At 37.9% G+C, this 27,029-nt stretch overlaps 1 protein-coding gene across 13 annotated transcripts; it reads left to right on the top strand.

The window, feature by feature from the left end:
- The first annotated feature begins 881 nt into the window (after positions 1-881).
- On the top strand, positions 882-27,029 carry OCIAD1 (OCIA domain containing 1). 13 transcript variants are annotated; one of them, XM_072749032.1, is made up of 10 exons: positions 1,305-1,353; positions 2,436-2,474; positions 2,681-2,743; positions 3,656-3,736; positions 11,106-11,159; positions 17,124-17,171; positions 18,096-18,231; positions 19,632-19,807; positions 23,796-23,948; positions 26,500-27,029. In XM_072749032.1, exons 3-10 carry the CDS (start codon positions 2,686-2,688, stop codon positions 26,535-26,537), a joined length of 744 nt encoding a protein of 247 aa, XP_072605133.1. In that variant the 5' UTR covers positions 1,305-1,353; positions 2,436-2,474; positions 2,681-2,685; the 3' UTR covers positions 26,538-27,029. The 13 variants fall into 13 exon arrangements, with proteins under 13 accessions (XP_025872328.1, XP_025872332.1, XP_025872333.1 ...); XM_072749033.1 differs by lacking the exon at positions 1,305-1,353 and adding an exon at positions 1,368-1,414; XM_026016543.2 differs by lacking the exons at positions 1,305-1,353; positions 2,436-2,474 and adding an exon at positions 882-1,205.

Raw genomic sequence — 27,029 nt, 5'->3', positions numbered from 1 at the left:
CCAGTGGCAGAGGGGCTCACAAAGAGGGAAGAGACCAGACAGGTTTCTAAGGGTTGATGAAACAAAAAACAACCAAGCGGAGCTAATTGGTCACTGCTGACCCTCCAATAAGTCTCAGTGTCTGTTACACAGCAGGCCCTCGAGGGATCCCTGTAAGAAGGGGACACCGGGGAGGCTCAGCGGTTGAGCATCTGCCTTCCCATCAGGTCGTGACCCCGGGGTCGCAGGAGAGTCCTCCATCCAGCTCCCTGCAGGGAGCCTGCTTCTCCCTCTGCCTTGTGTCTCTGCCTCTCTCTCTCTCTCTCTGTGTCTCATGAATAAATAAAAATCTTAAACCCAAAACCGACTTCTAAGCTGAATGCATGGATGAACGGAGGCCGGGGCGGCGGACACCTGCTGAACCCAAGTCACGAGGCCCGCATTGGGCTAGGGGCGCTCCCACTGAGAGAGCCCTGAGCGCCGTCTCTGCTCAGGCGTGGGGCTTTCACCCTAACCACTCTAGGCAACAGGTGTAGTTTCCATCCTTCCAGGTGAGAAACACCTCACGCCCAGGGAGCGCCGGCGCGGGCCCGAGGTTCTAGAGCCAGGCGGCAGCGGGGCTCCAGACACCAGACCCGACCCGAGTGCGCATGCTCAAGAGCCTCCGGGGCTCAAGGAATGAAGTCGACTGTGTAGAGCCCCAAACCAGAGAAATGCAAGAAAAATCGGTTCCTCTGAACAACGGGATAGAAGGGGGCTCCCGATCCGGACAGTCAGCCGGCCACGGGACGAGATCGGAGCCCGCGGCCAAGCCTCCCGCGGCGGGCGGGGCGCGGTCCAGGCCGCCGAGGGGCGCGCGCAGCCGCAGTGCAGCTCGCGAGCGCCGCGACCCGGGCGAGCCGCGAGGAGGGACCGGCCGAGGGGGGCGGGGCAGACGGGCGCAAGCGCAGACGCAGGCCCCCGGATTCCGCAGGGAGGGCCTGACATCACTTCCTCCGCCGGGCCGCCAGTGCTTCCGGGTCGCGGTCCTCTGGAGCCCGTATCTGGGTGGCTTCCGGGAGGCCGAGCGGCGCTCCGCTCCCCACCCCCACCTCCGCTGCGGCGTCGCGCGCCCGCCGGCCCGCCCGCTCCGCGCGCTGTTCTTCCTCCTTGACCCGCATCGGGTCCCACTCCAGGCTCGGATCGCCGCGGCTGCCCGCGCCGTCGCTCGCCGCCGTCGCCCGGAGGTGGGTGAGGTGACGCGGAGAGCCGCCGTTCCTCCCCCCACCCCCGCCCGGCTGCCGCCTCCGCGCCCTCCGCCATCTTCCCGCCTGAGAGGGTGGGCCGGGCGCGCCCGGGGCCCGAGTGCCGCCGCGGGCGGGGACGCTGTGGCAGGTGGGGACGCGCATTGAGGCGTGCCGTGCGGGAGACGGTCGTGGGCCGACGACGGTTCAGGGTTGTTTGTTTTTTTTTAATTATTTATTTATTGACTTTATTTTTTTTAGCTGTGCGTTGAGAGGTTAAGAGTGGCGTGGTGTGAAGGGCCCTCGTTGGCCCTGCTGCAGGGTGTCTGAGGTGGGGTACGCTCACGCTGCTTACTCGATCTTTAGGCTGGAAGCGGCCTGTCGAGCGACCTCTCCGTCCGGGAGTTCACGTGAGCCTGTTTGTCGTAGCGGGGGCTGGGCGGCGGGCAGGCCCTACGGTGGCCCGCGGGGGGCCGACCTCCTGCCCCCCCCCCCCCACGCCCGTGCCCGTCGCTTGGCACCGTGCCCAACGCTCATTCCAGGACCTACGCGGTTCTCTGACGTGTTGGTCTCAAGTCCCGAGCGAGGGGTCGGGAAGAAAAATAATAAAAGAAAAAAGTATGTTCCTGAATTGTGTGCATTTTTTAAATTTATTTTTAAAGATTATTTATTTATCAGAGACACAGGCAGAGGGAGCAGCAGGCGCCACGCAGCGAGCCCGACGTGGGACTCTGGGATCACACCCCCAGGCTGCAGGCGGCGCTAAACCGCTGCGCCACCGGGGCTGCCCTTTTTCTTTTCTTTTTGCTTTTTATTTTTTTATTATTCTCTTAAATCGTACCTATTCGTGAGTGTCTAGGGAGCGGGGAAAGTGGAGGAGGACACCGGATTTGCCGTCAGCTTTAGCGGCGGGGGCAGCGACGTGACGTCATTGTCCTTCAAGGTCTGTGGCGCAGTGCTTTGTGGGAAAGGCGGAGTGTCTCCGGTGGCCATTATTTGCTTCTTTTGAGAACGGAAGCCCAGCAGTGAATTTTGGGGCTGCCTCTTCTGCCGTTTTGGAAAATCACGGTTATCACGCACATACTTCTGAAAGGTCCAAAATCTAGGATGACGTGAAATAATCCAGCTTTAGGAGGAGAAATAATCCATGTCTTTGATCTCTTTTTTACATCTTAATTTGACCTAGTCTGTCGATAAATAATGATAAAGGATCTATTTTCTTTTCCACTTAAGGGACCTAAGATGAGTAACCAGTTCCAAATTAGTTAACAGGTCTGTTGCTTGTTGTATTTAGGTCACTATTTTTATTAATGTCAAGTCCTCCCGATGTAGTAAGAAGTGTTTAGTTAATGATTGGTGCGTGCTTGCCTGCCCTGTTGACCAGTGATTTTACTGTACTGTGTCCTAGTTTATTTTGGTCTATCTAATGATTCCTGATACTTAACATAAATTTTTTTGTTTTTGTTTTTTTGATGCAGGAAAGATGAACGGGAGGGCTGATTTTCGAGAGCCAAATGCAGAAGTTCCAAGACCAATTCCCCGTAACTATCAAATAAATGTTTATAATTAGAAGCATGTTCAGTGTAGAAAAACTCACTGCCTTGTGTGATAGCAGCTGAACTGGCTTCACCCAGGGGCTCAAGTGGTTTAATGATCTCTTACCATCTTGAAATTCCTTTTTTATTTTTTATGCGTTGTGGCAATGGGGTAGGAGAGAGAATCCCATGTCACATGCTTACTGTGCCACCCAACTCCCCACCTTGAAATTCTTAATAATTTGAACAGATGGTCCCACTTTTTTTTTAAAGATTGTATTTATTTATTCATGAGAGAGAGGGAGAGAGAGGCAGAGACACAGGCAGAGGGAGAAGCAGGCTCCCTGCAGGGAGCCAGACATAGGACTGGATTCTAGGGCTCCAGGGGTCACGCACTGAGCTGAAAGCACTGAGCTGAAAGCAGCGCTAAACCTCTGAGCCACCTGGGCTGCCCTGGTCCCACATTTTCATCTTGCATTGGACCAATATACTACATTATGTAGCCAGTCTTGATAGATGGTAGCTCTGACTTCTCTTTGAAGTCAAAGTTTGCTTTTTAAAAGTTACCAGCCTGCTGTTTAGAGACTCTTAACCATGGGGAACAAACAGGGCTGCTGGAGGGGAGGCGGGTGGGGGGATGGGTAATGAGTGATGGGCATGATGGAGGGTCGGGATGTGATGAGCACTGGGTGTTCTATGCAACCGATAAATCCCTAAATTTTGGTTTTGAAACTAATAATACATTATATGTTAACTAAATTGAATTTAATTTTTAAGAATTGGTGAGCCAATTTCACGCATTTAAAATTTTTTTTTAAAAAATTGGGTGTGTTTTGTTAATGTTTAGACTGAATTAAATTTTTAGGCTTAGCTTTTCCGTGGGCATTTTAATGTTTGCCAATTTTCCTTGGTGAAAAGACATAGGGGCTGATTACATTCCAACAGAGGAAGAAAGAAGAGTCTTTGCGGAGTGCAATGACGAAAGCTTCTGGTTCAGATGTAAGTTGAATTTTCTAATCAACAAAATTTGACCTTTATAACTGAAATTATTGTGACATCATATAGAAAAAATTGGCACACTTTGGTGTGGTTGGTTATTGGTAAAAGAGGTTGATTAAGGGAAACAAATTGTGCATAAAGTAATGATTTCTAGAACTTTATTCAAGACCATAAGTTAATTTTGTTGGTAACAGTGATAGCTAACATTTATTGAGTATACATGGATTATATAAAAACAACCCAATTAGGTTGATAACTATTAATCCTTACTTTTCAAATGAAGAAATTGAAGTTTAGAGATGTTAAATGAATTACCTAGTGTTATACAGCTGGTAAATTGTTATGTCTGGATGTGAAGCTGGGTCTGAGACAGAAGCTTGTGATTTTAAATTCTTAGACTTCTGACTATTATATGATAAAATCTAGTTTAAAAAAAAAAACCTAGTTAGTTCCCATTTTATCTTTGTGAAATATTGTTACACTGTTAGCTCCTGATTTGTGACTAGAGAGCTTCTACGTGAAGATTTTTTTTTTTAAATACAGAGAATGTTGAAGGCATTAAACAATCTTACTTTTGAACAGAGTCATGAAGTTGCTTCATGTGGTCACTACAGTCCTTTCAAATAAAGTAATTTTTTTTTTTTAATTACTAGCCCGAGCAGCGGGGTGGAGGGTCAGATGAGAGGGAAAAGCAGAAGCAGACTCCTGCAGAGCATTACAGCTAGGACTTGAGGTAAATGAAGAAGAATGTCAGAGAACATTTAGATGAAAGGAACAGTGAGCAAAGGCAGAGTCTACAATAACTTGATCTTTACTGGAGTCCTGAGGGTGAATTGATTGGAATAGGAATCTTCTGTTGGAAGTACAAAATAAACATAATACCAAGAAGTTAAAGATTTGATTCATAATATACTTTTGGTTCAAAGGCCAGAATGGTTGTAATTTTTTTTAAGGATTTTATTTATTTATTCATGAGAGACCTGCAGAGACAGAGGCAGATGGAAAAGCAGGCCCCCTCTGGGGAGCCCTATGTAGGACTCGATCCCAGGACCCTGGGATCACTACCTGAGCCAAAGGCAGATGCTCAATCATTGAGCCACCCCCGTGCCCAGTTTGTAAATTTTTAAGAGGAAGCTTAGGTAGCAGTGTGCAGGATGGGTTAGAATGATGAGAAGTTATGTTTTTTGAAGTCTTACGAACTTTTGGCAGCAGCTCAGGCTTGCAGTTATTGAGATGTTAATCAAAGTATCATTTGGACAACAGAAGATGGGTGGTATTGAAATATTTTTTTAAAGGATACATAGTAGGATTTTTAAATAAACAGAGTATAAGGGGTATTAACTTCAAGATATCTAGCTTAGGAAACTAGTGATGACTTTACTGATTTAAAGATGATTAATTAATAGGAGTTACAAGTTTAGTTTGGACACTTTCCTCGTGTAACATCTGATTGCAGAAGATTGGTAAGCAACTAGAGAGGAGCAAAGGTGTATGAGAAATTAGGGTTTGAGGTATAGTTGTGTTGGGGAATTCAAGGAATTGGGTGCAGAAATAAAAGTATAAAACTGGTATTTGTCATGTGGCTAAAATGTGGGAATGGAATACATGACAGAAGTTTGGGTAGCATGTGTGGGTAAGGCAACAAGAGGTAGGGAAAGAATCAACAGAGACCAAAAAGATAATAGGACCTTTCATAAAATCCTGGGCATTTTATCTTTCGTTCAAATATTCAGAGACTTACAGAGCTTTCAAGCTAGAGAGAACCTGAGTAAGAATTAGATGATGGTGCACATCTGCAGTGAGAATAATTCTTTTAGATCTATAGTTGTCATGGATCAGAGACCTGTAAAAAGTGTTGATGGCTCATAGTTTGGGAAAAATTTCTCAGGGAACTCAGTTGTACTCTGGCAACAGATAATTGATCTTTGTGGATTACCTAGAGTAGATAGATAAAACAATCTATTTTCAAGTCTATTGTTGGCACAGAAGAAAAAAAACAAGTCTGGTGGAGAGAGGTTTGGGATCGTTGTAATGTTGGGCATATGGCCACAAAGCTACTATGGTGTTTAGATTAATTTCTGGCTGATAAACTTATGTTACTGTATAAGTACAACATTCTAAATAGCTAAAACAGCATTATGCTAGAAATATTGAAGGGCGGTGATCAGTAGGCAGAGTACTCATGTATCCTCATGTTAGAAGTAGAACATGTAGTATATGAACAACAGAAGCCTTAGTAATTCTGTGTATTCAAACAGATTAAATATGGGGAGCCTAGCTGGTTCATTCCGTAGAGCCTGCGACTCTTGATCTTGGGGATGTAAGTTTGAGCCACACGTTGGATGTAGAGATTAGTTAAAAATAAAATGTTTTTAAAAACCCCGGATTAATTACAAGTTTGAAAGCACACAATAAAGAGAGGTTAAAACCCAGCTTATTAGCTGTATACCATATCTGGATTACTGGAAAATTACTGAATAACTTACGTATTACTACATTAATAAGTAATGATTACTTTTAAAACACATAGGCTAGGTGTTGCCTATTGCAGCAACATCAAACATGGAAAACAGAGAACCTTGGCTGTAACCGCAGAGAACAGGCATTTTAGCATACAGTTATCAGGAGAACTAATAGTCCTGCATTAGAAAATTTTGTACATTAACATATCTTCCTATAAGGATGTGCATGTTTACATATTTCAAATGTGCAGTATGTGATGTTAACATTTATATAAATGAGTTAATGGAATCCGTGTTTGGAGAGTATCATCTTACGTCCATTGTGTTTTTTTTTAAAGATTTTATTTATTTATTTATACATGAGAGGCAGAGGGAGAGGCATAGAGAGAGGCAGGCCCCTCGCGGGGAGCCCAATGCAAGACTCCATCCCAGGACTCCAGGATCATGTCCTGGGCCAGAGGCAGGCACTCAACCGCTGAGCCACCCAGGTGTCCCATGTCCACTGATTTTTAAAAAGGTGTGATGAAAGTAGGAATGAGTAGAAAAAGTACTTACGAAGGTAATTTTTACACATTTTTTAGATCTATTAAAAATATATTCATCTTGGTTTAAAATCACATTTGATCTAGAGTTTATTCTATTTAAGGAAACTTGTTTATTTCTACTTCAGCTACTTTTAATTTTAAAATGTAATTGTGAAGGGATCTTATTTTCAGTTGCTTGAAATTGTGGTCCTATGTAAACCACAAACTGGTTGTATCTGTGCCCAAACATACAGGTAATGAAGGAATCTACATAAAAGGGTTGGGGTTAGCTTAATATGTATTAATGTTAGAGTAGTTCTCAACCTCTGGAATTACTAAAAAGGTACACGAATTCATATTGATTGGTTTTATGCATCATTTATAGATTTTGTGAATAGTATACATGTGTACTAACTGGTTTTCGTTTTCCTTTTAATTTTTTTTTTTTTTTTTTTTTAAGATTTTATTTACTTATTCACGAGAGACCGAGAGAGAGAAGGCAGAGACACAAGCAGAGAGAGAAGCAGGCTCCATGCAGGGAGCTCAGTGTGGGACTCCAGGATCAAGCCCTGGGCCAGAGGCAGGCACTCAACCTCTGAGCCACCCAGGTGTCCCTAAAGACTGTTTTTTTAAGATTTTATTTTTATTTATTCATGAGAGACAGAGAGAGAGAGAGAGAGAGAGAGGCAGAGACACAGGCAGAGGGAGAAGCAGGCTCCACACAGGGTGCCTGACGTGGGACTCAGTCCCGGGTCTCCAGGATCAGGCCCTGGGCTGAAGGTGGTGCTAAACCGCTGAGGCACCCGGGCTGCCCTAAAGATTTTATTTTTAAGTAATCTCCACCCATCATGGGGCTTGAACCCACAACCTGAAAATCAAGAGTTGCAAGCTCCATTGTCTGAGCCAGCCAGTGCCTCTGTACTAGTTGTTTTTTTTTTTTTTTTTAAGATTTTATTTATTTATTCATGATAGTCACACAGAGAGAGAGAGAGAGAGGCAGAGACAGGCAGAGGGAGAAGCAGGCTCCATGCACCGGGAGCCCGATGTGGGATTCGATCCTGGGTCTCCAGGATCGCGCCCTGGGCCAAAGGCAGGCGCCAAACCGCTGCGCCACCCAGGGATCCCTGTACTAGTTGTTTTTAATGAGACAGTATAGTGAATGATGAGTATAGACTTTGGTGCCTATCTGGATCCAAATCCCAGCTCCATCACTTAGCTTTGAGATTTTGGGCAAGCACCTGCTGTCTATGCCTTAGTTTCCTTATCTATATAATGGGGATAACATTTCATGGGATTATTATGGGGATTAATTCAATTTATTTATTTATTTTAATTCAATTTATTTTTTAAGTGTTAAGTTTTCTATATTGAATGGGTATTAGTGCTACTGTGATGGACAAAATACAAATTTCAGTTGAACACAGTTATGAATTTAAAATAGCATTTTGAAAAAAAATAAAATAGCATTTTGTTGTTGTAAGAGTAGAAGGAATTTTAAGGAGTTTAAGGAATTTTAGGGGTCCTTGTATTGGATATGGTTCAGACCAGGGTCATGATGCAAAATAGCTTTTGGTTAACAGTATTATTGGTTTGCCTAAAGTAACATTATTTAGACTCAGATAGGAGTCACATACTGCAGTGGAAAATGCCATGGACCTGGCTGGGGGTCAGGAGACTTGGGGTTTTTTGTTTTGTTTTGTTTTCAAGATTTTATTTATTCCTGAGAAACATAGAGAGGCAGAGACAGAGGCAGAGGGAGAAGTAGGCTCTCTGTGGAGAGCCCCATATGGCACTTGATCCTGGGACCCCGGGATCACTCCCTGAGCCCAAGGCAGGGGTTCAACCACTGAGCCACCCAGGTGCCCAGGAGACTTGGGTTTTAGTTCCAGCTCTACCACAAACTATCTATGTTGCTTTTAAGCACATGACTTGTTCTTTCTGAATATCCGTTTACTCTGGTTAGAATAAAGACTTGATAATCTCCGAATTTTAGTTCAGTTTTAGCATTCTCTTTTACTGTGACATGAGTTAGACTTTAGTTCTAATCCATTATCCTTTATAGCATGAAAATAAGTTGAGATTTATGCAAAGATACAGTAGTGAATGACAGAACTAGTACTAGAATTTTCTTGACCAAACTGCTACTCTCTGCATTATACCATCTTGGCCTAAGGACGAAGTGAAATGGGAACAGCATTGTCCATTGTAGAGATGGCCAACTCACTCTCGACACCTTTTATCCTTGTATGATTCTTCAGTGTTTCATGTTGCAATCTTCAAATTAAACGGAAGGGGAAAAAATGATAAATTATATTGATGATGCTATAATGAAAAGGGACTTGTCCTTCAAAAACTTTAAGTGGTAATATGTAAAGATATTTTAACCAACCAACCTTAAAGAAAGCATTTTTCTTGCAAAAGTAAAATCCATTCATAAATAGTAGACCAAGGATTCAAATGTTGGGGTTTCTGTATATTGTGTCTGATGGCAAAGCTAATGCCCTACTCCAGAATTAGGGATTTTAATTATGAAATCTCTAATAATAATTTGGATGTCTTACTTATTTTAGTTCTTAAATTGCTCATATAGTCTGGACCAGCGTTGAGCAAACTATAGCCTAAGGGCCAAATTTGTTTTGTATGGCCATGAGCTAAGAATAATTTTTACATTTTTATTTTAGATGGTTGAAAAAAATCAAAAAGATAATATTTTGTTACATGTGAAAGTCACATGTTTATATTTTTGCATCCATAAATTTTTATTGGAACACATCTATGTTCATTCGTTTACTATTGTCTCAATGCTTTTGCTTTAAAATGGCAATTGAGTAGATGAGGCAGAGAAACCTGTGGTCCACAGAATCTAAAATACTTACCATCTGGGTCTTTATAGAACATTTCCCAACTCCTGGTCTGAAACTGTGCAGTCCAGTGTAGCAGCCACATGTAGCTATTTCAGTTTGAAATAATACATAGCAGAAATGATACACAGTAAAATCAGCAAAAGGGAAGGAGTGTGGGGTAAAGTCCAGAGGAGACCAGACACAGGCTTCCATAACTTCTCTGCTGGTAAAGTCACACACAAAAGGACAACTCCAGCTATGAGTTGTGATAACATGAGTGAAGTGTTATCTACCAAGGAATCTCAGTAGAGACTCAGTGCCTGGGGTTCTTCCTGGGGACTGGTGGGTCACATACGCTCAGCCTAGCAAATGCCAAAATTCCAGACTCCAAAAGAAAGCAGGTATTCAGGATAAGCTGTATTTGTTTAAGCAGTTTAGGCACAGTGAGCCACTTATCATTCAGGTCAAGTTTTATATCACTTGTAGGGAACTGTTTACCAGTCATGTTCCAACACATCAGTCAAAGACCTAGTAAGGGGATCTTTTTAAGGATAGCAGCCTCAGGGCTCCTATTTTAAATCTTCTGCACACTCCTTAGCCTGGGAAACATGGATACAGACTACTACCATCATCACAGAAAATTCTGTTGGACAGTATGGGTGTAGAAAACTGATTTTTAATTATGAGCTCCTTTGAGATTATGATGTAGAATTTTGAATTTTTCACTCTGGGTTAATATGTGTATATATTTTGTAGACTTTTTAAAATTAAGAATAGTTGACACACAGTGTTACATTATATAATATTTTCACCTGGTTTTAAGGAATTCATTGGTTTAGAAGAAAAAACATTAGTATTTAAAATATATACTTGTGTATTCTTGCCCCCATCACCGTGTAATTGGGGACATGTACTTCTTGCATTTTGGTTCACACAGTGTACCACAGAACTTAAAAGCTTGCGCTCTGGTATGAGACTGTTAGAATCTGGAACTGCCATTGAAGTAGTTATATGGCCTTGGGCAAACTACTTAACATCTCTAAGTTCCAGTTTCCTTATCTTTAGAAGGGTAGTAATTAAAAGAAAGCTCTACCTTAGAGATATGGTAAAAAGTAAATGAAAAAATGTATATAAGGCACTTGACATGGGCCATGGAATTTAGTTATTGTTCAGTAGTGGATCTTATTGTGTATAATAATACTTCTTGCCTCTCATTAATTTATTCCCCCTTACTCTAATTCAGAAATGACTTTTGGTCCTTATTTAGTATGTTGTCTTAATTGATGATATTAGTGAATGGCTCTTTTAAAGCCAAATCTAAATAGTTCTTGAATTACATTGTTCAGTATTTGTAATAGTTTCTTAAATTTAAAATGTTTCTTTTATATTTCTGACTGTATGTAATAACAGCTTTTAAAAATGAAAAAAATCTCTTAAAATCTTAATTGTGTGACATACTGCCTAGATGATTTTACTGACGCTTAAGAACTCAAATTTTTTTCCTTTTGTTGATGCTGACAAGTTCTTTTTCCTTCTTTAGCTGTGCCTTTGGCTGCAACAAGTATGTTGATTACTCAAGGATTAATTAGTAAAGGTAAATATTTAAACTTGAAGTTTATTTGGCATTTTGGATATCATTATAGTTTTATATATTATCTTCCTGATTTTTAGATAAAGTATAATAATGTATCATTAAACATGTCATTGATAAAGTTCTACAACCTCAGGAGAGTTATGTCTCCATGAACCCACTGACTCAGATATACTGATTTGAGAATTTGATGTCCTCCAACACTGTAGCAACATTAACAATGTATAAGAGCAAAAAAGTAACAAAACCTGCAGAAGGTTTGTAGGAGGTAGTGACATCATCACTATCATCATTGTTACCCTAGGATCTTGTTAGAAATACAAATTCATGGGCCCCATTCCAGACCTTTTTTTTTTTTTTAAACAAAAAAGATTATTTATTCATGAAAGACAGAGAGAGAGAGAGAGAGGCAGAGACATAGGCAGAGGAAGAAGCAGGCTCTCCGTGGGGAGTCCAATGTGGGACTCGATCCTGGGACTCCAGGATCACGACCTGAGCAAAGGCAAATGCTCAACTGCTGAGCTCCTTAATCAGGATCTTTGAGGATAGTGCTTAGGACTCTGTGTTTTAACAAGCTCCAGGTGATTCTTTTGCACTGGTTTAAAGATCAGTAGGTGCTAGCTCCTTAAACCAGAGCTTTGCCTTGTACTAAGAGTGGTGGGGACACTTTGTCCCAAATTTTCTTGGTGTGAATATTACAGTGCTTTGCTCCTACATATAACTGATTACACACAAAATAAGTGAAGCAAAAATTCCATTTTTTTAGTTACAGATATGTTGTGATAGAACGGTTTTCAGGTAGAGTGAATGAAAATGTTAGAACCTGTAACAGGACAAATTTTTCTTACAGCTAAAAATACTCCTGGCTGCTTGGTCACCATTTGGTGATTGACTTGTCATCAATGGCAGTTTATGCCTCCATGATTTAATCTACAAAAGTCATACCATGATCAACAATATTGTTCCAAAGTTTTCTTTTGTAATTGTAAGGTCTGAGCCTGGAGTAGATTTCAGTAATCCATTTTTTATTTTTAATTTTCAATTTTTCAAAGATTTTATTAGAGAGAGTGAGAGCGAGCTTTTGCTTGCATGTGAGTGGAGGAGAGGGGCAGAGGGAGAGGGAGACAGAATCTTAAGCAGTCTCCACACCCAGTGTGGAGCCTGATGCAGGGCTCGATCTTGTGACCTTGAAATCATGACCTACGCAAAAACCAAGAGTCGGACACTTAACTGACTGAGCCACCCAGGTGCCCTTCCATTTTTTTTTTTTTTTTTTTTTTTAGAAAGAATTGCTGAAAATTATTTAACCTGGTTTATGGAATAATGTTTATTATATAACTTTGTCCAGGTTGGTTGTTGTTACTGTTGGGATTTTGATAATTTGGAATAAAAATACAAAAAAGAACATTATTATTTACGTAACAGTTTCCCAGGATTAAGTTTTTTTTTTTTTTTTTTATTGTTAAATTGTACTGGGTATTTGTTTTGGATGTAGTATTCTAATAAAGTCAGTCTCAAAAAAAGAAATTGAAAGACTTTAGAAAAGGAATTCAGAATCCACCAAAACATTTTGAAGATTTTATTTCTTCATGAGAGACACAGAGAGAGACAGGCAGAGGGAGAAGCAGGCTCCCTTCAGGGAGCCGGATGTGGGACTCCATCCCAGGACCCCAGCATTGAGATCTGAGTTAAATAAAGGCAGATGCTCAACCTCTGAGCCACCCAGGCATCCCAAGTCATTTTGCATTTAATCAAAATGCCTGATACTTTGTATACGCATTCATCCACAATGTGTCATACTTAACATAGTCTTAGCTCCATCACTACTTGTTCCCATTCTTTCAGAACATTTAAACATGCCCAGGTCTGTTCTAACTTGAGAACACAAAAAAGAAAAATCTTCCCTCACATCCCTTTTCAACTGTTGTCAGCTGTCTTGCATTTGAAGCCAGACTTCACGAATGAGTACTTCACTTTTTACTTCTTTTAACCCAATGCAGTCTGTGTAAAGAGATTATGCATATGTTCTGACATTTACCAGAACTTTTAAAGGTTATCAGCACAACCTCCTTGTTGCTTAAATTCGATGGGCAGTTTTTGTTCTTGATGGATGTTGGACTTTAACAACCAATCTTTGAAACAGTTCTCTTCCTCTGGTTTCCGTGACAGCGTATTCAGATTTTTCTCCTGCCTCTGGCAACTCCTCCATTTTTTCATGTTTTGTGTGTGTCTGATAGATATTATACACTGTTTTTGGTTGATAGCACTAGAAGACAAAAATTCATGGCCTGTTGGTACTTGTATTTTAATGTGGGTTTTCATCTTCCACTTGTTCTTCAGAGTTCTACTTTGACTCTTAGTCTTCAGTCTGTGGAAACTATTACCCAATGATAATGTCACCTTCAGTGACCATTTACTACTCTAAAACCCCCATGATTATCCCTAGCCTACGTATCTGCTCCAGAACCATATTCTGCATATCTTCAGATGAATGGCCCTCACAGGCTCTTCAGAATGACTGACTTCATCTCAAGCTGAGTCCATTTCCCCCCAAACCAGTTTCTCCATTGTCCCCATGTCTGAATGGTATCCCTCTTCGTTCAAGAAACTGAGGCTAATATTATCCTTAACTTCTGACCCTTATTTGCCTTACCCAGTGAATGTTCATTCTAGTCCAGCTCTTAAATATCTCTGTAAACTGTCTGCTTCTGTCTATACTACCACTATAATCAATGCAGCCGTCTGTTGCCAAGAGTATTGAATTAGCCTTCAACAAGTCTGTTTGCCTCTATTCTTGCTACTTCCCCCTTAAGAAACAGGCTATCTCTGGCACTAATCAGAGGGCAAAACTAAAAACTCTGAGGGGTAAAGAAAACATCAGGTTTACTGTTATATTTCTACTTTGTAGTGTTTGTTGTAAATGGTCTGTAACTATTTGGGACAGAATGAAGGAATAGTTCTTTTGTATGAAAGTAGGTATTATCGTCTTCTCGTATTAGTTGTACAACTAAAGCTAATAGCATAACTTGTTTTTATATTTCATATACATGAAATCCTACAATTAAACATTCTTTTGTATACGTTATAAGATTCATCCGGTGGTATGGTGGAATTGGCTTGTATCACTTCCAAAAAGCTGATTGTTAAATTTTCAAGAACTTGGCAAGCCAGTGTTTAATCCCTCGGTAGCTCGAAATAGGTCTGGTGCAAGTATTTTCTCCACAGAAATTGACCAATGTTACAAATCTGGGATTTTTATTTGGAGAGCTGGTTTTTGAGCATGTCACTAGATTCATCCACAATGATGCCTGTAATTGTAGATTGTATATTCTTCTTGCTGTATAGTTTTCTGTTGTGTATATACGACAGCAGTTTTATCCATCCTGTTATATGTTGGCAATTGGGTAATTTCCAGTTTTGACTATTACAAATGTTCTGTGCGTACAGCATCTTTCAGTAGACATTTTTCTGGATCATAGTTTATGTATATTTTCAGCTACTGCCAAACTTTCTAAATTGTTTGGACTCATTTACACTCTCACATCAATGTATTGGTGATAATGTAACACAAACATAACTACTAACACTTAATCTTTTCATGTCCCTTGAACTTTTAGCCATTGTGGTGAGGGAACAGTAATACTGATTGCATTGTGATTTTAAGTTACATCTCCCTAATGAAGTTGAGGACCTTTTCTTTTGTTTATAGCTCACTTAAATATATTCTTTTTTGGTGAAGTATCTGTCCAAGTCTGTTGTCCATTTTTTCCATTGGATTGTCTTTTTCTGTTTTGTGAGGGTTTTCTATGTCTTCTAGAAGTGAGTCTTGTTAGATATATGCATTGTGATTACTTTTTCCCACTGATTAACTGTAGTTCTTAATATGATAGAGTCTAATTTATCATGAGGGTGTTTTGTGCTCCGAGATCTTTGTCTATTAAAAGGATGCAAAGAATCTCTTCTTTTTTTCTATAAGCTTTGTTTTTTCTTTCATACTTAAATTTTCAAGTCATTTGGAATGGTTTTTGAATACAGGCATATCTCGTTTTATTGTGCTTCACAGTGCTTATGGCAACTCCGCTTTGAACAGGTCTCATTGGCACCATTTTTTTCAACATTTGCTCAGTTTTGTGTCTCTGTGACACGTTTTGGCAATTCCCAGAATTTTTCAAACGTTCTTCTTAACATTTGTGATGGTGATCTGTGATCAGTGATTACAACTCTAAAAGCTCAGATGATGGTTAGCATTTCTTAGCAATAAATATTTAATGTATGTATATCTTATTTTTTTTCTTTTTTTTTTTAAATTTTTATTTATTTATGATAGTCAAAGAGAGAGAGAGGCAGAGACATAGGCAGAGGGAGAAGCAGGCTCCATGCACCGGGAGCCCGACGTGGGATTCGATCCTGGGTCTCTAGGATCGCGCCCTGGGCCAAAGGCAGGCGCTAAACCGCTGCGCCACCCAGGGATCCCTGTATATTTTACTTTTTAAACATAATGCCATTGCACACTTAATACATAACTTTTATATGTGCTGGGAAACAGAAAAATTCATTTGACTACCTTTATTGTGACTCTCCCTTTACTGTGGTGCCATTGAACTGAACGTGCAGTATTTCTGAGGTGTGCCTGTGTTGTATAAGGTAGGACTAAGGTACATTTTTCCCCCATTATGAAAATGAAGGTGACCCAGCACCATACTTTGAAAGGATTGTCAGTGTTTACTGCATGCAGTGTTGCCTTTATCGTGTCAATGTGTGGATCTGTTTCTCGACTCTCTTCTGGTTTTGATCAGTTTATCTACTCTTATACTTATAACTGTCTTGATTACTACAGTTTTTATTGTAGATCTTGATATTTGTTGGTAGTCAGTTTTCCAGTTTTGTTTTTCAATATTCCCTTGGTTCTCAGTTCTTTGTGTTTCCACATGATTTGTAGAATAAGTTTTTCAACTTTTAGGAACACTTTCTTTGATTTTTTTAATTGGGATTGCATTGAATTTGTAGATGAATTTAGGGAAATTGCCATATTGACAATATTTAGTTCTTCATTTTATGGACATGGATATATTCCTCCATTTAGCTTTCAGTTGTCTCAGTAAGTTTCGTAGTTTTCAGTGTATAAATCTTTCATATTTTTCATTAGATTACTTCCTGGTTCTTTGATTTTTTTTTTTTTTTTTTTTGGTGCTGTAATTTGTATCTTTCAAAAAAGTTTGGTTTGTTTCTCGTATGTAGAAATCATATAGGGATCCCTGGGTGGCGCAGTGGTTTGGCGCTTGCCTTTGGCCCAGGGCGCGATCCTGGAGACCCGGGATCGGATCCCACGTCGGGCTCCTGGTGCATGGAGCCTGCTTCTCCCTCTGCCTATGTCTCTGCCTCTCTCTCTCTCTGTGACTATCATAAATAAATAAAAATTAAAAAAAAAAATTAAAGAAATCATATATATTTTTCATATTGACTTTGTATCAAGTGATCTTGCTAAATTCTTCTAAGAGATTCTGTAGTCGTTTATATTTTCTTTATATTTCTATTGATGTTGAATTTATTTGGTTCTCTCATTTATTTCTTTAAAGATTTTACTTATTTGAGAGCATGCATGCACGCACATGTGGGGCGGGACAGAGGGAGAAGCAGACTTCCCGTTGAGCAGGGAGCCCATTGTAGGATTCAGTCCCAGAACTCTTGGATCATGACTTGAGCCTAAAGCAGACACTTCACCAACTGAGCCACCTAAGCACCCAGCTTTTTAAAAACTGCTTTTGTCTCACATTAGAAGAGACTAGATTATGACTCACAGAAATAGTTTTCTTGCATTTTTTACCACAGTTTGTGTCATTGTCTTACATACCTTTAGCATAAATTTGGCATAACCCTATTTTATTTTAATAACAGCTAAAACATATTAATTATATAAATGTGTCTGTTCTAACAATGTGACTCAGAAATATATACTCTTATCTTTAGGAATTCTTTCAAGTCATCCCAAATATGGTTCCATCCCTAAACTTATATGTAAGTATGGACAACACTAGTTTTCTTACCTAAGTAAAATAGTTTTAGTTAATGTTTTGTCATGCCCAACTCATAACAGTTTTTGATTATTTGTTTTGACCAGCTTATTTAAGCTTTTCATTAAATGGACTAGTTGCTACTTGGGCATTTTGTTGTTAGGATTAAGAATTATAAAGTATTTGAAAGAGGATTTTTTTTCTTTTATAATATAATAAAATTACTCTAAATAATCTGTAAAGATACATAGTATTTTAAAATAAATTCTCTGGTTTATGAGGAAAGAAAATAGTCCAGATATATTGATTAATCAAAGTAAAATGTCTTTTAAAATTAAGTCTAACTTTAAAAAATCTCTTTACGTTTTAAAATGTAAGCATAATTTATATATTATAGTATGGTTTATAGGAAGGACGCTTAATTGCTTTAAAAAAGAATACTCCAGTCTTTTTATGAATCTTTCCAAGTTAGTCTCTCTTTTTTTTTTCCAAGTTAGTCTCTTTTATATTGGAAATAAACACATAAGACAACAGTAGCTACATTTAGATACCACTTCATAATTCATTAAGGGATTTCTTGCACGTAATTTTAAAAAGTCTTATGAAATTAGCTGGGTAAATAGTATGGATTCCCAGTTTATAGGAAAAGAAATGGCCTGAAATCCCCATGACTAGGCTAGAACTCTCTTTTGAGTCTCCATTCCATTATACCTTTACCACATCTTTCCTGTCTGTACTAATAATTAGTAAAGTGGAATTTATGTAATATGTTGCTGTTTTATTTTGGATTATTTTGTTTTGTGAAAGTGAATTAGATCTACAGAATCTGTGTTTTAAGATCACATTTCTTAAAAAGTGTCCTTTTAGGAAAGATTTTTATTTAAATGGGCACACTGAGTAACATTTTTTGTTTGTTTTTACAAATAAGTTGCTTGTATCATGGGATACTTTGCTGGAAAGCTTTCTTATGTGAAAACTTGCCAAGAGAAGTTCAAAAATTTGGAGAATTCCCCTCTTGGAGAAGCTTTACGCTCAGGACAGGCCCGGCGATCTTCACCATCTGGGTAGGCCAAATTCTTTTTTTTATTCAAGGTTTTTAATTTTAGCTAAAAAAAAAAAAATTGTAACTGGATATTGCTATAATTTAGGGCATGAAACATTATGTAACCTGAAGGATCATTGGAAACTTGCCATTTTTGCAGCAAGCTAAAGCTATTTTGTTTTTAAAAGTGGATTAAAATTTGTCTACCTTTGTTTTATTTTTATTTATTTATTTGAGTAAACTCTGCCCACAACTTGGGGCTTGAACTCAGGACCCCAAGATCAAAAGCTGCCATGCTGTACCAACTGAGCAAGCCAGGTTGCCTCTGCCTTTGTTTTAAATACAGAATTGCATCCTGTTGCGAGCATTTATACTAGGATTTTAATTTGGCAAACACCTTTGATTACTATATTTTGGAGCTTTGAATTTCCAAATTTTATCAGTCATTTCTTAACAAATTTCAACTTTTTAATCCTGTTGTTTAAAATACTAGGGAAATTATCTAAGTATATAGTATATTGTTTTAATTATCTAAGTATAAATAAATGAATCTGTCCATCTGGATAGGTAGATAACTAATAATGTAATTAAGTATAATTAGTTGATAAATTATTATAAGTGGTAAACCCCATGAAAGCTAGTATTTCATATCTGCTTTATCAAAATAGCATTTACGGCCTGCTAGCTGTGGAAGTAACTTCCCAGTTAATGTGGGAACTGGACACGTTTTTCATTTGAAATACTTTATTCTTTGCAAGTACTTTTTTAAAAGATTTTATTTATTTTAGAGAGTGAGAGAAAGCATACATGAGCAGGGAGGGAGAAGGAGGGGAAAAGAATTTTAATTTTAAGCATGGGACTCTGTTCCATGACCCTGAGAGTTGGACACTTAACTGATAGAGCTACCCAGGCACCCCTCCAAGGACTTTAAACACATTAAAATGATCTCTGAAGTAGGGCACCTGGGTGGCTTAGTTAGTTAAGGAGTTGATTCTTGATTTTGCTTCAGGTCAGGATCTCAGGGATGTGACATTGAGTCCTGCATTGGGAATCTCTGCTCAGTGGGGAGTCTGCTTGAGGTGTCCCTCCCCTGCCCCCTCCCCACTGGCAGATTCTCTCTCTCCTCTCTCTCTCTCTCAAGTAAATCTTTTAAGAAAATGATCTCTGAAGCTGAGGAATTAGAAAATTGAATATACACGTTTCTTCTGTATTAAGGGTGATCGTTTTTAAGTTGTATAAATGGGTCAAAATATTTTTAAAATTTTTGTGGCAGAGAAAAACAGATTTCATTTAATTGTAATAAGTAACAATGTTAAAGTTACATAATTCCTTTAAAAAGTAAGATAACTAGTTTTCATATCAGAACACTTTTTTTAAGGGTATAGGCAATAATTTGCATTTCATATACAATATGATTTACAGGCACTATTCTCAGAAGTCAAAATATGACTCAAATGTGAGTGGTCATTCATCTTTTGTGACGTCTCCAGCAGCAGACAACCTAGAAAAAGAGATGCTTCCTCATTATGAGCCAATTCCATTCAGTGCTTCTATGAATGAATCTACTCCCACTGGTATTACTGATCATATTGCCCAAGGTAGAAACTTCTCTTGAAATGAATTTCAGCATTTTATGGTCCAACGTATGTATAAACTTTATTTGATGACTTTTTCTTCTGGATATCACCTGTATGTTTCACCATCAGCCTAAACTCAGCATGTTTGTTCATTTGTTTCTTCATTCATTTAACATTTTATGACGTCCAGTAGGTGTCAGGCACTCAGCTAGGTTTGGAAGAAGTACAGATGAATGAGACCTGGTTCTTGTCCTTGAGAAGCTCTCTTAGACTACTAGAAGATATAGAAATATAAGGAAAAATTGCTAATGTGTCTCATTAATTGAAAATACTAACAAAGTTAGTGATTGTAGCAAAGAAATGATAAATGGGCCTCGGGGAAGCTTCAGAGAGGTTACATTGTTAGGCTGGTCTTAAAGGCTTTCGGCTTCTTTGTCTATAATTTGAGAAAAATAATAATTACCTGCCTTACAGAACTGTTGTCAAGTGAGAAAATCCATGTGAAAATGCTTTGTGAAGTTTGTGTAAATACTAGCTTTGAAGATCGCAGAATGTAAGTGCAACAACATCAACTTTGGATTAAGGCCTGGATTTGAAAGAATGACATTTGCTAGCTATGTGACTTTAGGCAGGTAATACTTTGTGATCCCTTCAGTTTCTTGATCTCTCCTCTCTTAAAGAACTTTGGGAGTGAGATGAAATAATCAGAGGTAATGCCTTGTCAAGTCATAGGCTCTCAATAGTTGTTTCCTTCCTTTGTTTTTTCAGTCTAATTTGGGGTGCCAAGTGAAGAATTAAGAAGTACAATTTGCAGTTCCCTATCTAAAAATCCTAAAAACCAAAAAGCTTTGACAACCACAAAACTTTATTTTTTAATTTATTTTTTATAACCTGCAGCTTGAACAACCGACCCCAAGATAGGAGTTGCACGCTCTACCAACTGAGCCAGCCAGCCACCCCTCCAAAGCTCTTTTCTTTTTACAGTTAAACTGATGATCACATCTGACTTAACTGATTTCAAACCCTGACCTAAACTGACATGGTTATTTAGAATCTTTATCTTAATATGATTATTGCTGCTTCAGACCTCTGAATGGTTAGATATTAAGTAAAATATGGGCTATATACTATGACCTCTTTCTAAAATCTGAGAAACTGAATTTTGAAGCATTTCTGACTAGAGTTTTGGATAAGGAATTGTGGATAGAATATTCTTCTAAAATGTTGGCTTTAATGCAAACACCATAAGCCAGTAACTATGAGGAACAAACAAGATTAAAGGAACATTTGGGTTTTTGCTGTTTATGAAGGGAAAGATTTGGATCTAGGTGTAGCTTAAAGGGAAGGAATGGAAACAGTGGGGAGAAATTGATTATAGGTCAATTCAGGTTCTAGAGGTTGTAGAAGGGGTTCTAGGTAGGTTAGAACGTAAAGCAGCCACTAAATGTATATGGCTATTTAACTTAATTAAAATTTAAATCAGATGGCAAATTCAATTCCTCAGTTGCTTTGTAGCACTTCAATTGTTCACTAGCCACATGTGGTAGTGGCTACTCTGTTGGAATGATTGCAGATAAAGAACATTCTCATTGCAGAAAATGATATTGGACAGCATTGCCTTAGAAGTGGGGACAGTGAGGATGAACATTTTGGAAAGGAAGAAACAGAAGAGAATGGAAATTAAAGTAGTTAGACATTCTTAAGTGGATGAAAGGTGTTGAGTCTTGACACCCCCCCCCCCTCCCCTTTTGGAAACCAAGACCTTGCAGTTAGTCAGAAAGGGAAGGAGGTAGGAGGCAGGTTAGGCAAGAGTGGTTAGTTATTTTATGTTCAAAGGCAGCTGTTCTTACTTCTCACTGCAGCTCTCATTTGCCTACTCAAGTTCAAATCCGTTCTTCTTGTATTCTAGTCAAGCATCACTTCTTCCCTTGTAATTTCATCTTTCTTCCATTTGCATTAGAAAATTCCATTCCATGTTGCACAATTCCTTTTCCAAATAAAAGCAGACAAAAAGCCCCTCGGTGTCTGCCCACAGACTACAGCAAGGCCCATATTTTAATATATTTTATGGCCTCAAGAGCAGCCATCTATTCATCCACTGCTCTGCTTTCTCCACCCCTTTTCTAAGTCAAGATTGTGCTCTTTGACTTCCTTCTACATGGGCCAGTCCTGGCCTCCCCTGCTTTGCCTCAACTGCTGTTCTCCCTTAGCAGGATGCTCTCCCCTTTTGTGAAAGTCTTATTTGCCCTATTTGGTTCTGCTTCCTTTTCCCAGGAATTGAGTTATTAATCTTTCAAAGTAGAAAGCGCTCCTTCATTGTGTTAGGAGACTTATCATAGTTTATTACAGTTAGATTTAAATCAATGCTGTTTTATATTTTATTCCTTCCAGCTCTTTATAACCTTCCCAAAGTAGTAAATCATGCTCCCTACACAATGCAGAATATTTTCATTGGGCTTTGTAAAGTGGAAAAAATTCTCCCTAATCTTCTGATTTATGTTTCCATTATTTGTCACAGCATTTCAGAACCAAGAAGTATTTTTCTTTTCAGTGAGAAAAAGCATTAGACCTGGAAGGAACTTTAGAGATAGATCATCTGGGCAGACTTTTGTGTTTCACAATTGAAAAAACCAAGATTCAAAGAAGTTTAGTGATTTGCCCAAGGACGTTCACGGATTGTTGGCAAAGTGCAAACGAGAATTTAGGGTTCCTAACGAATAATCTAAGGACACACCGTTTCCTTCAGAATTGTAAAAATATCATTGTGGTGAAGGAGTTTGATCAAGTATCAAATGAGTTTGATAATTACTACTAATGAAATGCGAGTGCTTTTTAAACCCAATATATGGCTATAATATTTTTCTTTGCATTCTTTTTTTAGCAAAAACTTAGTTTTCAAGAATGGTATACTCTAATTAGAAATGTATTACTTGGTGTCAGTGCAGTATACTTTGTAGCAAAATAAAAGTTTATGCTTGAAAACATTTAACATGTTATTATAGTGGTTTGAAAATTCTGATTATTCACTGGGACCTTACTGTAGAGTTCTAAAATACCACTTATAAAAACTGCTTTTTGAAAAATTATTTTAATTAATATGATTATATTAACAAAATAATATGCCCAATTTGTATGTAAAAATCTCTGAGAAATACTACTTCTGGAGTAGTATTTTAGATTTGTAAGTTAAGTAGTTGACGGAATGTTAGGTTAGCATGAGTTCATTTCTTTTGGCTTTTTTTTTTTACTGGTTATACATTTTGTAAACTGATGCTTCTTCCATCTAGTAGTAAGAGTAACCACTTATCTATTTTTACATCAGTACTTAACTCTTTGATGATACATAATGCTACCTTGACTTTGTTTGGGAGAGATAAAGAATAAATTCTGGTTCCCCGGCCAAAATGATCATTGCTACTTTTTTCTACCTCAGTATTGCTCCGTTACACCTGAGTAAAAATGATGCCTGTGGTGATCGAAGGCTGTGTTTTATACTTTTCAACAGCTATTTTCAAGTGTGTTTAAGCATAAAGATATTCTTTAATAGTTATTTGTGTATAGCCTCTGGTTATAGGAACATTCAACTATGGAAATACTACTAAGTAAAATATATACACTGTCAAGTTTTGTTCCATTGTCCCTAGTAGGATATATTTCTAATTGTATAAACATTATGAATAATTTTCTAGTTTAAAACACTAGCATTATAGTGAGTATAAACTGCGTTGGTATATATTACAATATCCATTCTTCTGGCCATGGTTACCTTTTAATTTTTTATGTTGATTTTAAATTTTAGAAATAAAAGCTTAAAAGTGTAAGAGAAAGGCAGTTTTTGTTTTGTAATTATCTTGGGGAAAATCTGGTACCTTTGGAATGGTGGTAATGATTTGGTCTTTCATTTTACTTTATTCTGTTTTATTGTAGGTAAGAAGCATTTATAAAACTCACTTACTTTGGGTTTATTCAAATCCTTTTATCACCATTTATTAACTGTTTGTTGTTTTAGGACCTGATCCCAACCCTGAAGAAAGTCCTAAAAGAAAAAATATTACATATGAGGAATTAAGGAATAAGAACAGAGAGTCATATGAAGTAACTTTAACACATAAGACTGACCCCTCAGTCAGGCCTATGCAGGAAAGAGTGCCAAAAAAAGAAGGTATGGTAGTTTAGTCTGAAATCACTTTACTCTCTAGGGTTGGAAACTGCAGCATTAGTTAAAAATGTTAATTATACTAATATGTGATTTAATTCCTCAAGCAATTAACCAAAAAAACATTTTTTTAAAAGACTAGTTCTGTCACAATTACCAGTTTTTCCTTTTCTAAGGTATTTCAAAGACCATTTTGTGTTAGAAAATAATCAAGTCCAAATAGTGGCATGACTTAAGACAGTAGGACTACTTTTAATACATTGTAGAAATTATAAATCCATTTGAATATTTTCTTTTATCAGGAGTCACTTTGGGATATAGTATTTTTTAAGTGATGCATCGATTGCATAAAACCAGATCTGATTGCCGAGGTGGATAATAGGCTGTAATGCCACTTTGAGCAGAGTGAGAGAATCCTGATTGAGAAATGAAATTGATTGTCTCATATGTTTTGTGAAATTGAAATAGAGTTATATGCATTACATACCAGCTTTTAAGGCACTTCCAAGAGAGGAGTTTGACCTTTTTTTCAGTAGTACTTTTGCTCTATAATTAATTACAAATTGAAAAATCACAGTTTGTGTTCATTCCTTTTGGAATAGCTATATATTAACCAAAGGAAATTTTCTGACACAGAAGTTTACCCCTAATAAAAGAAGGCATTTGGAACGGGTTTATATCTGTTTCAGTGTAGAATTTTATGATGTTTTTTTTGAGGAATTTTAGAGAGTGTCATTGTTTAAGGTTTTTTAGTTACTACTTTAAAAAAAAAGAAGTGGAAGGAAGAGGTCCTTGGTACCTTCTTGAGAGTCCTATGCCAACAGAAAATGCAAAAATACATAAAAACCTTGCATGTTTTTTATTTTGGTCTTTTAGAATCTTCTTTCTAATCGTTAGTGGTTGCTTCTTTTAGAATTCTGTTTTTATTAATTTATTAATTATGGATAATACCGCTGTCATTAATGTTTAAAAATTCAGCTTTAAAATAGATTTGTAATAAAAAATACTGGATGTTTTTCGTTAATAATTAACCTTTAGCATAAACATTTTGCATTTGGTGGCCATTACTTTGTAATATGTAGACTTACTGGTACATTGTTCCACTAATTTGAGGATTTAGACTGTAAGCTCCATAAGGGGCAGGCAGTAGCATTTCTCTCATTTTTGTAATCTTTTCTGTTACATGTCTGCATGGCTTAGTACTCTGCGCTGATGTAGCAGATATGAAGTGTTTTGGTTGAGTCTTAGTTATAAAGGTTAACAAAAGGAAATGAGGTATATCTTTAGCATTTGCTGGGTTTTGACATTTGTGTTTTGACTGAACAGTCGTAAAGTTCTGTTACATGACACAGTAATGTGAAATAATTTTTTTCTTCTTCCTCAAGAGAGCTGATTTTTTTTGCGTGTGCTTTCTATAATTTAAAGAAAAAAGTTATGAAATAGTTTGATTATTTTTTTTAGAATGTTCTATTTTGGAATTGACAGAAAATTTGACATTAGTACAGTGTAGATTCACTTGGTCAGAAAGTGTCAGAGTTTTCAGCTTTAGTTTGTGTCGATTGTGTTGGTTTACATTCTGTGTTTGCTGACATTTATCTAAGCTAGAAATTAAGACTGAGAAATCCCCAAAACATAAGCATATTATCAATTAGCCGTCAGGGCAATGATGGCAGTGCACATGATAACAGCTTCTAGAAGACTACCTTAGACTCACAAGGGGATGAAAACTAGGGGAAAAGGCAAAATAGGAGAAAAGTATATAATATCTTAGTAATAATGAAATAGTTAGACTTAAACAGTCTCTCTGAAAGAATCTTGAGGAAGGGGTCCCTGGTCCATACTTTGGTAACCGCTCCTTTATGTCGTTATGAACATTCGAGTCTTCCAAAGAGTTGTAATCCGCAAGTGAAGGCTATGTAGAAGAGAGGTTGAAAGTAAAAGAGTAAAAAAGACAAAAGAGCCTATTTCAAAATGTAATTTTATGTAAAATGCAGGGATATTGGAAACCCATTTCCTTGTATAGTATTAACAGCTCATGGGGGAGAAGAATGAATTAACTACAACCTGAAGACTTGATCATTTCTGTTATGGTGTTTTTTGTGAAAAACAAAATTCAAATGCTTGTTACTATTTTTTATTTCCCGGTAATTTTTTCTTTTTTGATATGTGCTATATAATATATACCACAGTATGGTGAAGTTGTAAAGATGTCCGTGCTTTGGACCTAAACAGACCTGTATTCAGAGTTCAGTTCTATTTGCTTTATTAGGCTGGTACCTTGGGCAAGTTACTAATCTGATTTCTCACCCTTAAAATGGGGATTGTGTTTACTTTATAAGGTTGTTATGAGGATCAAATACTTAGGTAAAGTTTCTGATAGAGTGCATCATTACTTATATCCAACCTTCAGTTCACAAAAGTCTCGCTAGCCCCTTTCTCTTATGTGCATTTGTTGGAAATGAGAGAGAAACATGGTTTTCATCATACTAGCAAATTAGAATAGTATCTTTCACTTACTACTATTTGGAATCATCAATTATTTGTGCTTTTTTCCTAGTCAAAGTAAACAAATATGGAGATACTTGGGATGAGTGAAAAATTGCATCATTGGACCTACTGAAGGAGTTTCAATATCCAGCTTCATCTAGGTGGTCATGAATATCTGCATGCTTTGAGCTCAGCAGCAGTCTTCATAAACACATTTAAAACTAGAACCTGGGTTCTTGTGGTTTGGCTTATTAAAATGATGTTTAAAAACAGACTTTAATGTGAATATTGTGTGGATGTATTCACCTTGAGGAACTATAGGAATGATGGTATTATACCATGATCACATACAGTTTGTGAAATCATTTTTAAGTTACAGGGTAAGGATGCTTTTATGAAACTGTAAAGAGATTGTAATACTCTAGATCAGCATATATGAAAATACAGATCTGCATGTTGAATGGGGGGGTGGGGGAGCAAGTGTAATTTTAAGTGTTAAGCTTCACATCCAAAAACTATTAAAAAGCCTTTCTCCAGTGTTTGCTGTATTCACTTATTAATGTTTATGATAAATAAAATATAAAGGAACATGCATCTTCA

This window comes from Vulpes vulpes, chromosome 2 (assembly GCF_048418805.1).
Source record: "Vulpes vulpes isolate BD-2025 chromosome 2, VulVul3, whole genome shotgun sequence".
Taxonomy (NCBI): domain Eukaryota; kingdom Metazoa; phylum Chordata; class Mammalia; order Carnivora; family Canidae; genus Vulpes; species Vulpes vulpes.
The sequence above is the reverse complement of the archived record's forward strand: the minus strand, read 5'-3'. Positions and strand labels throughout refer to the sequence as shown.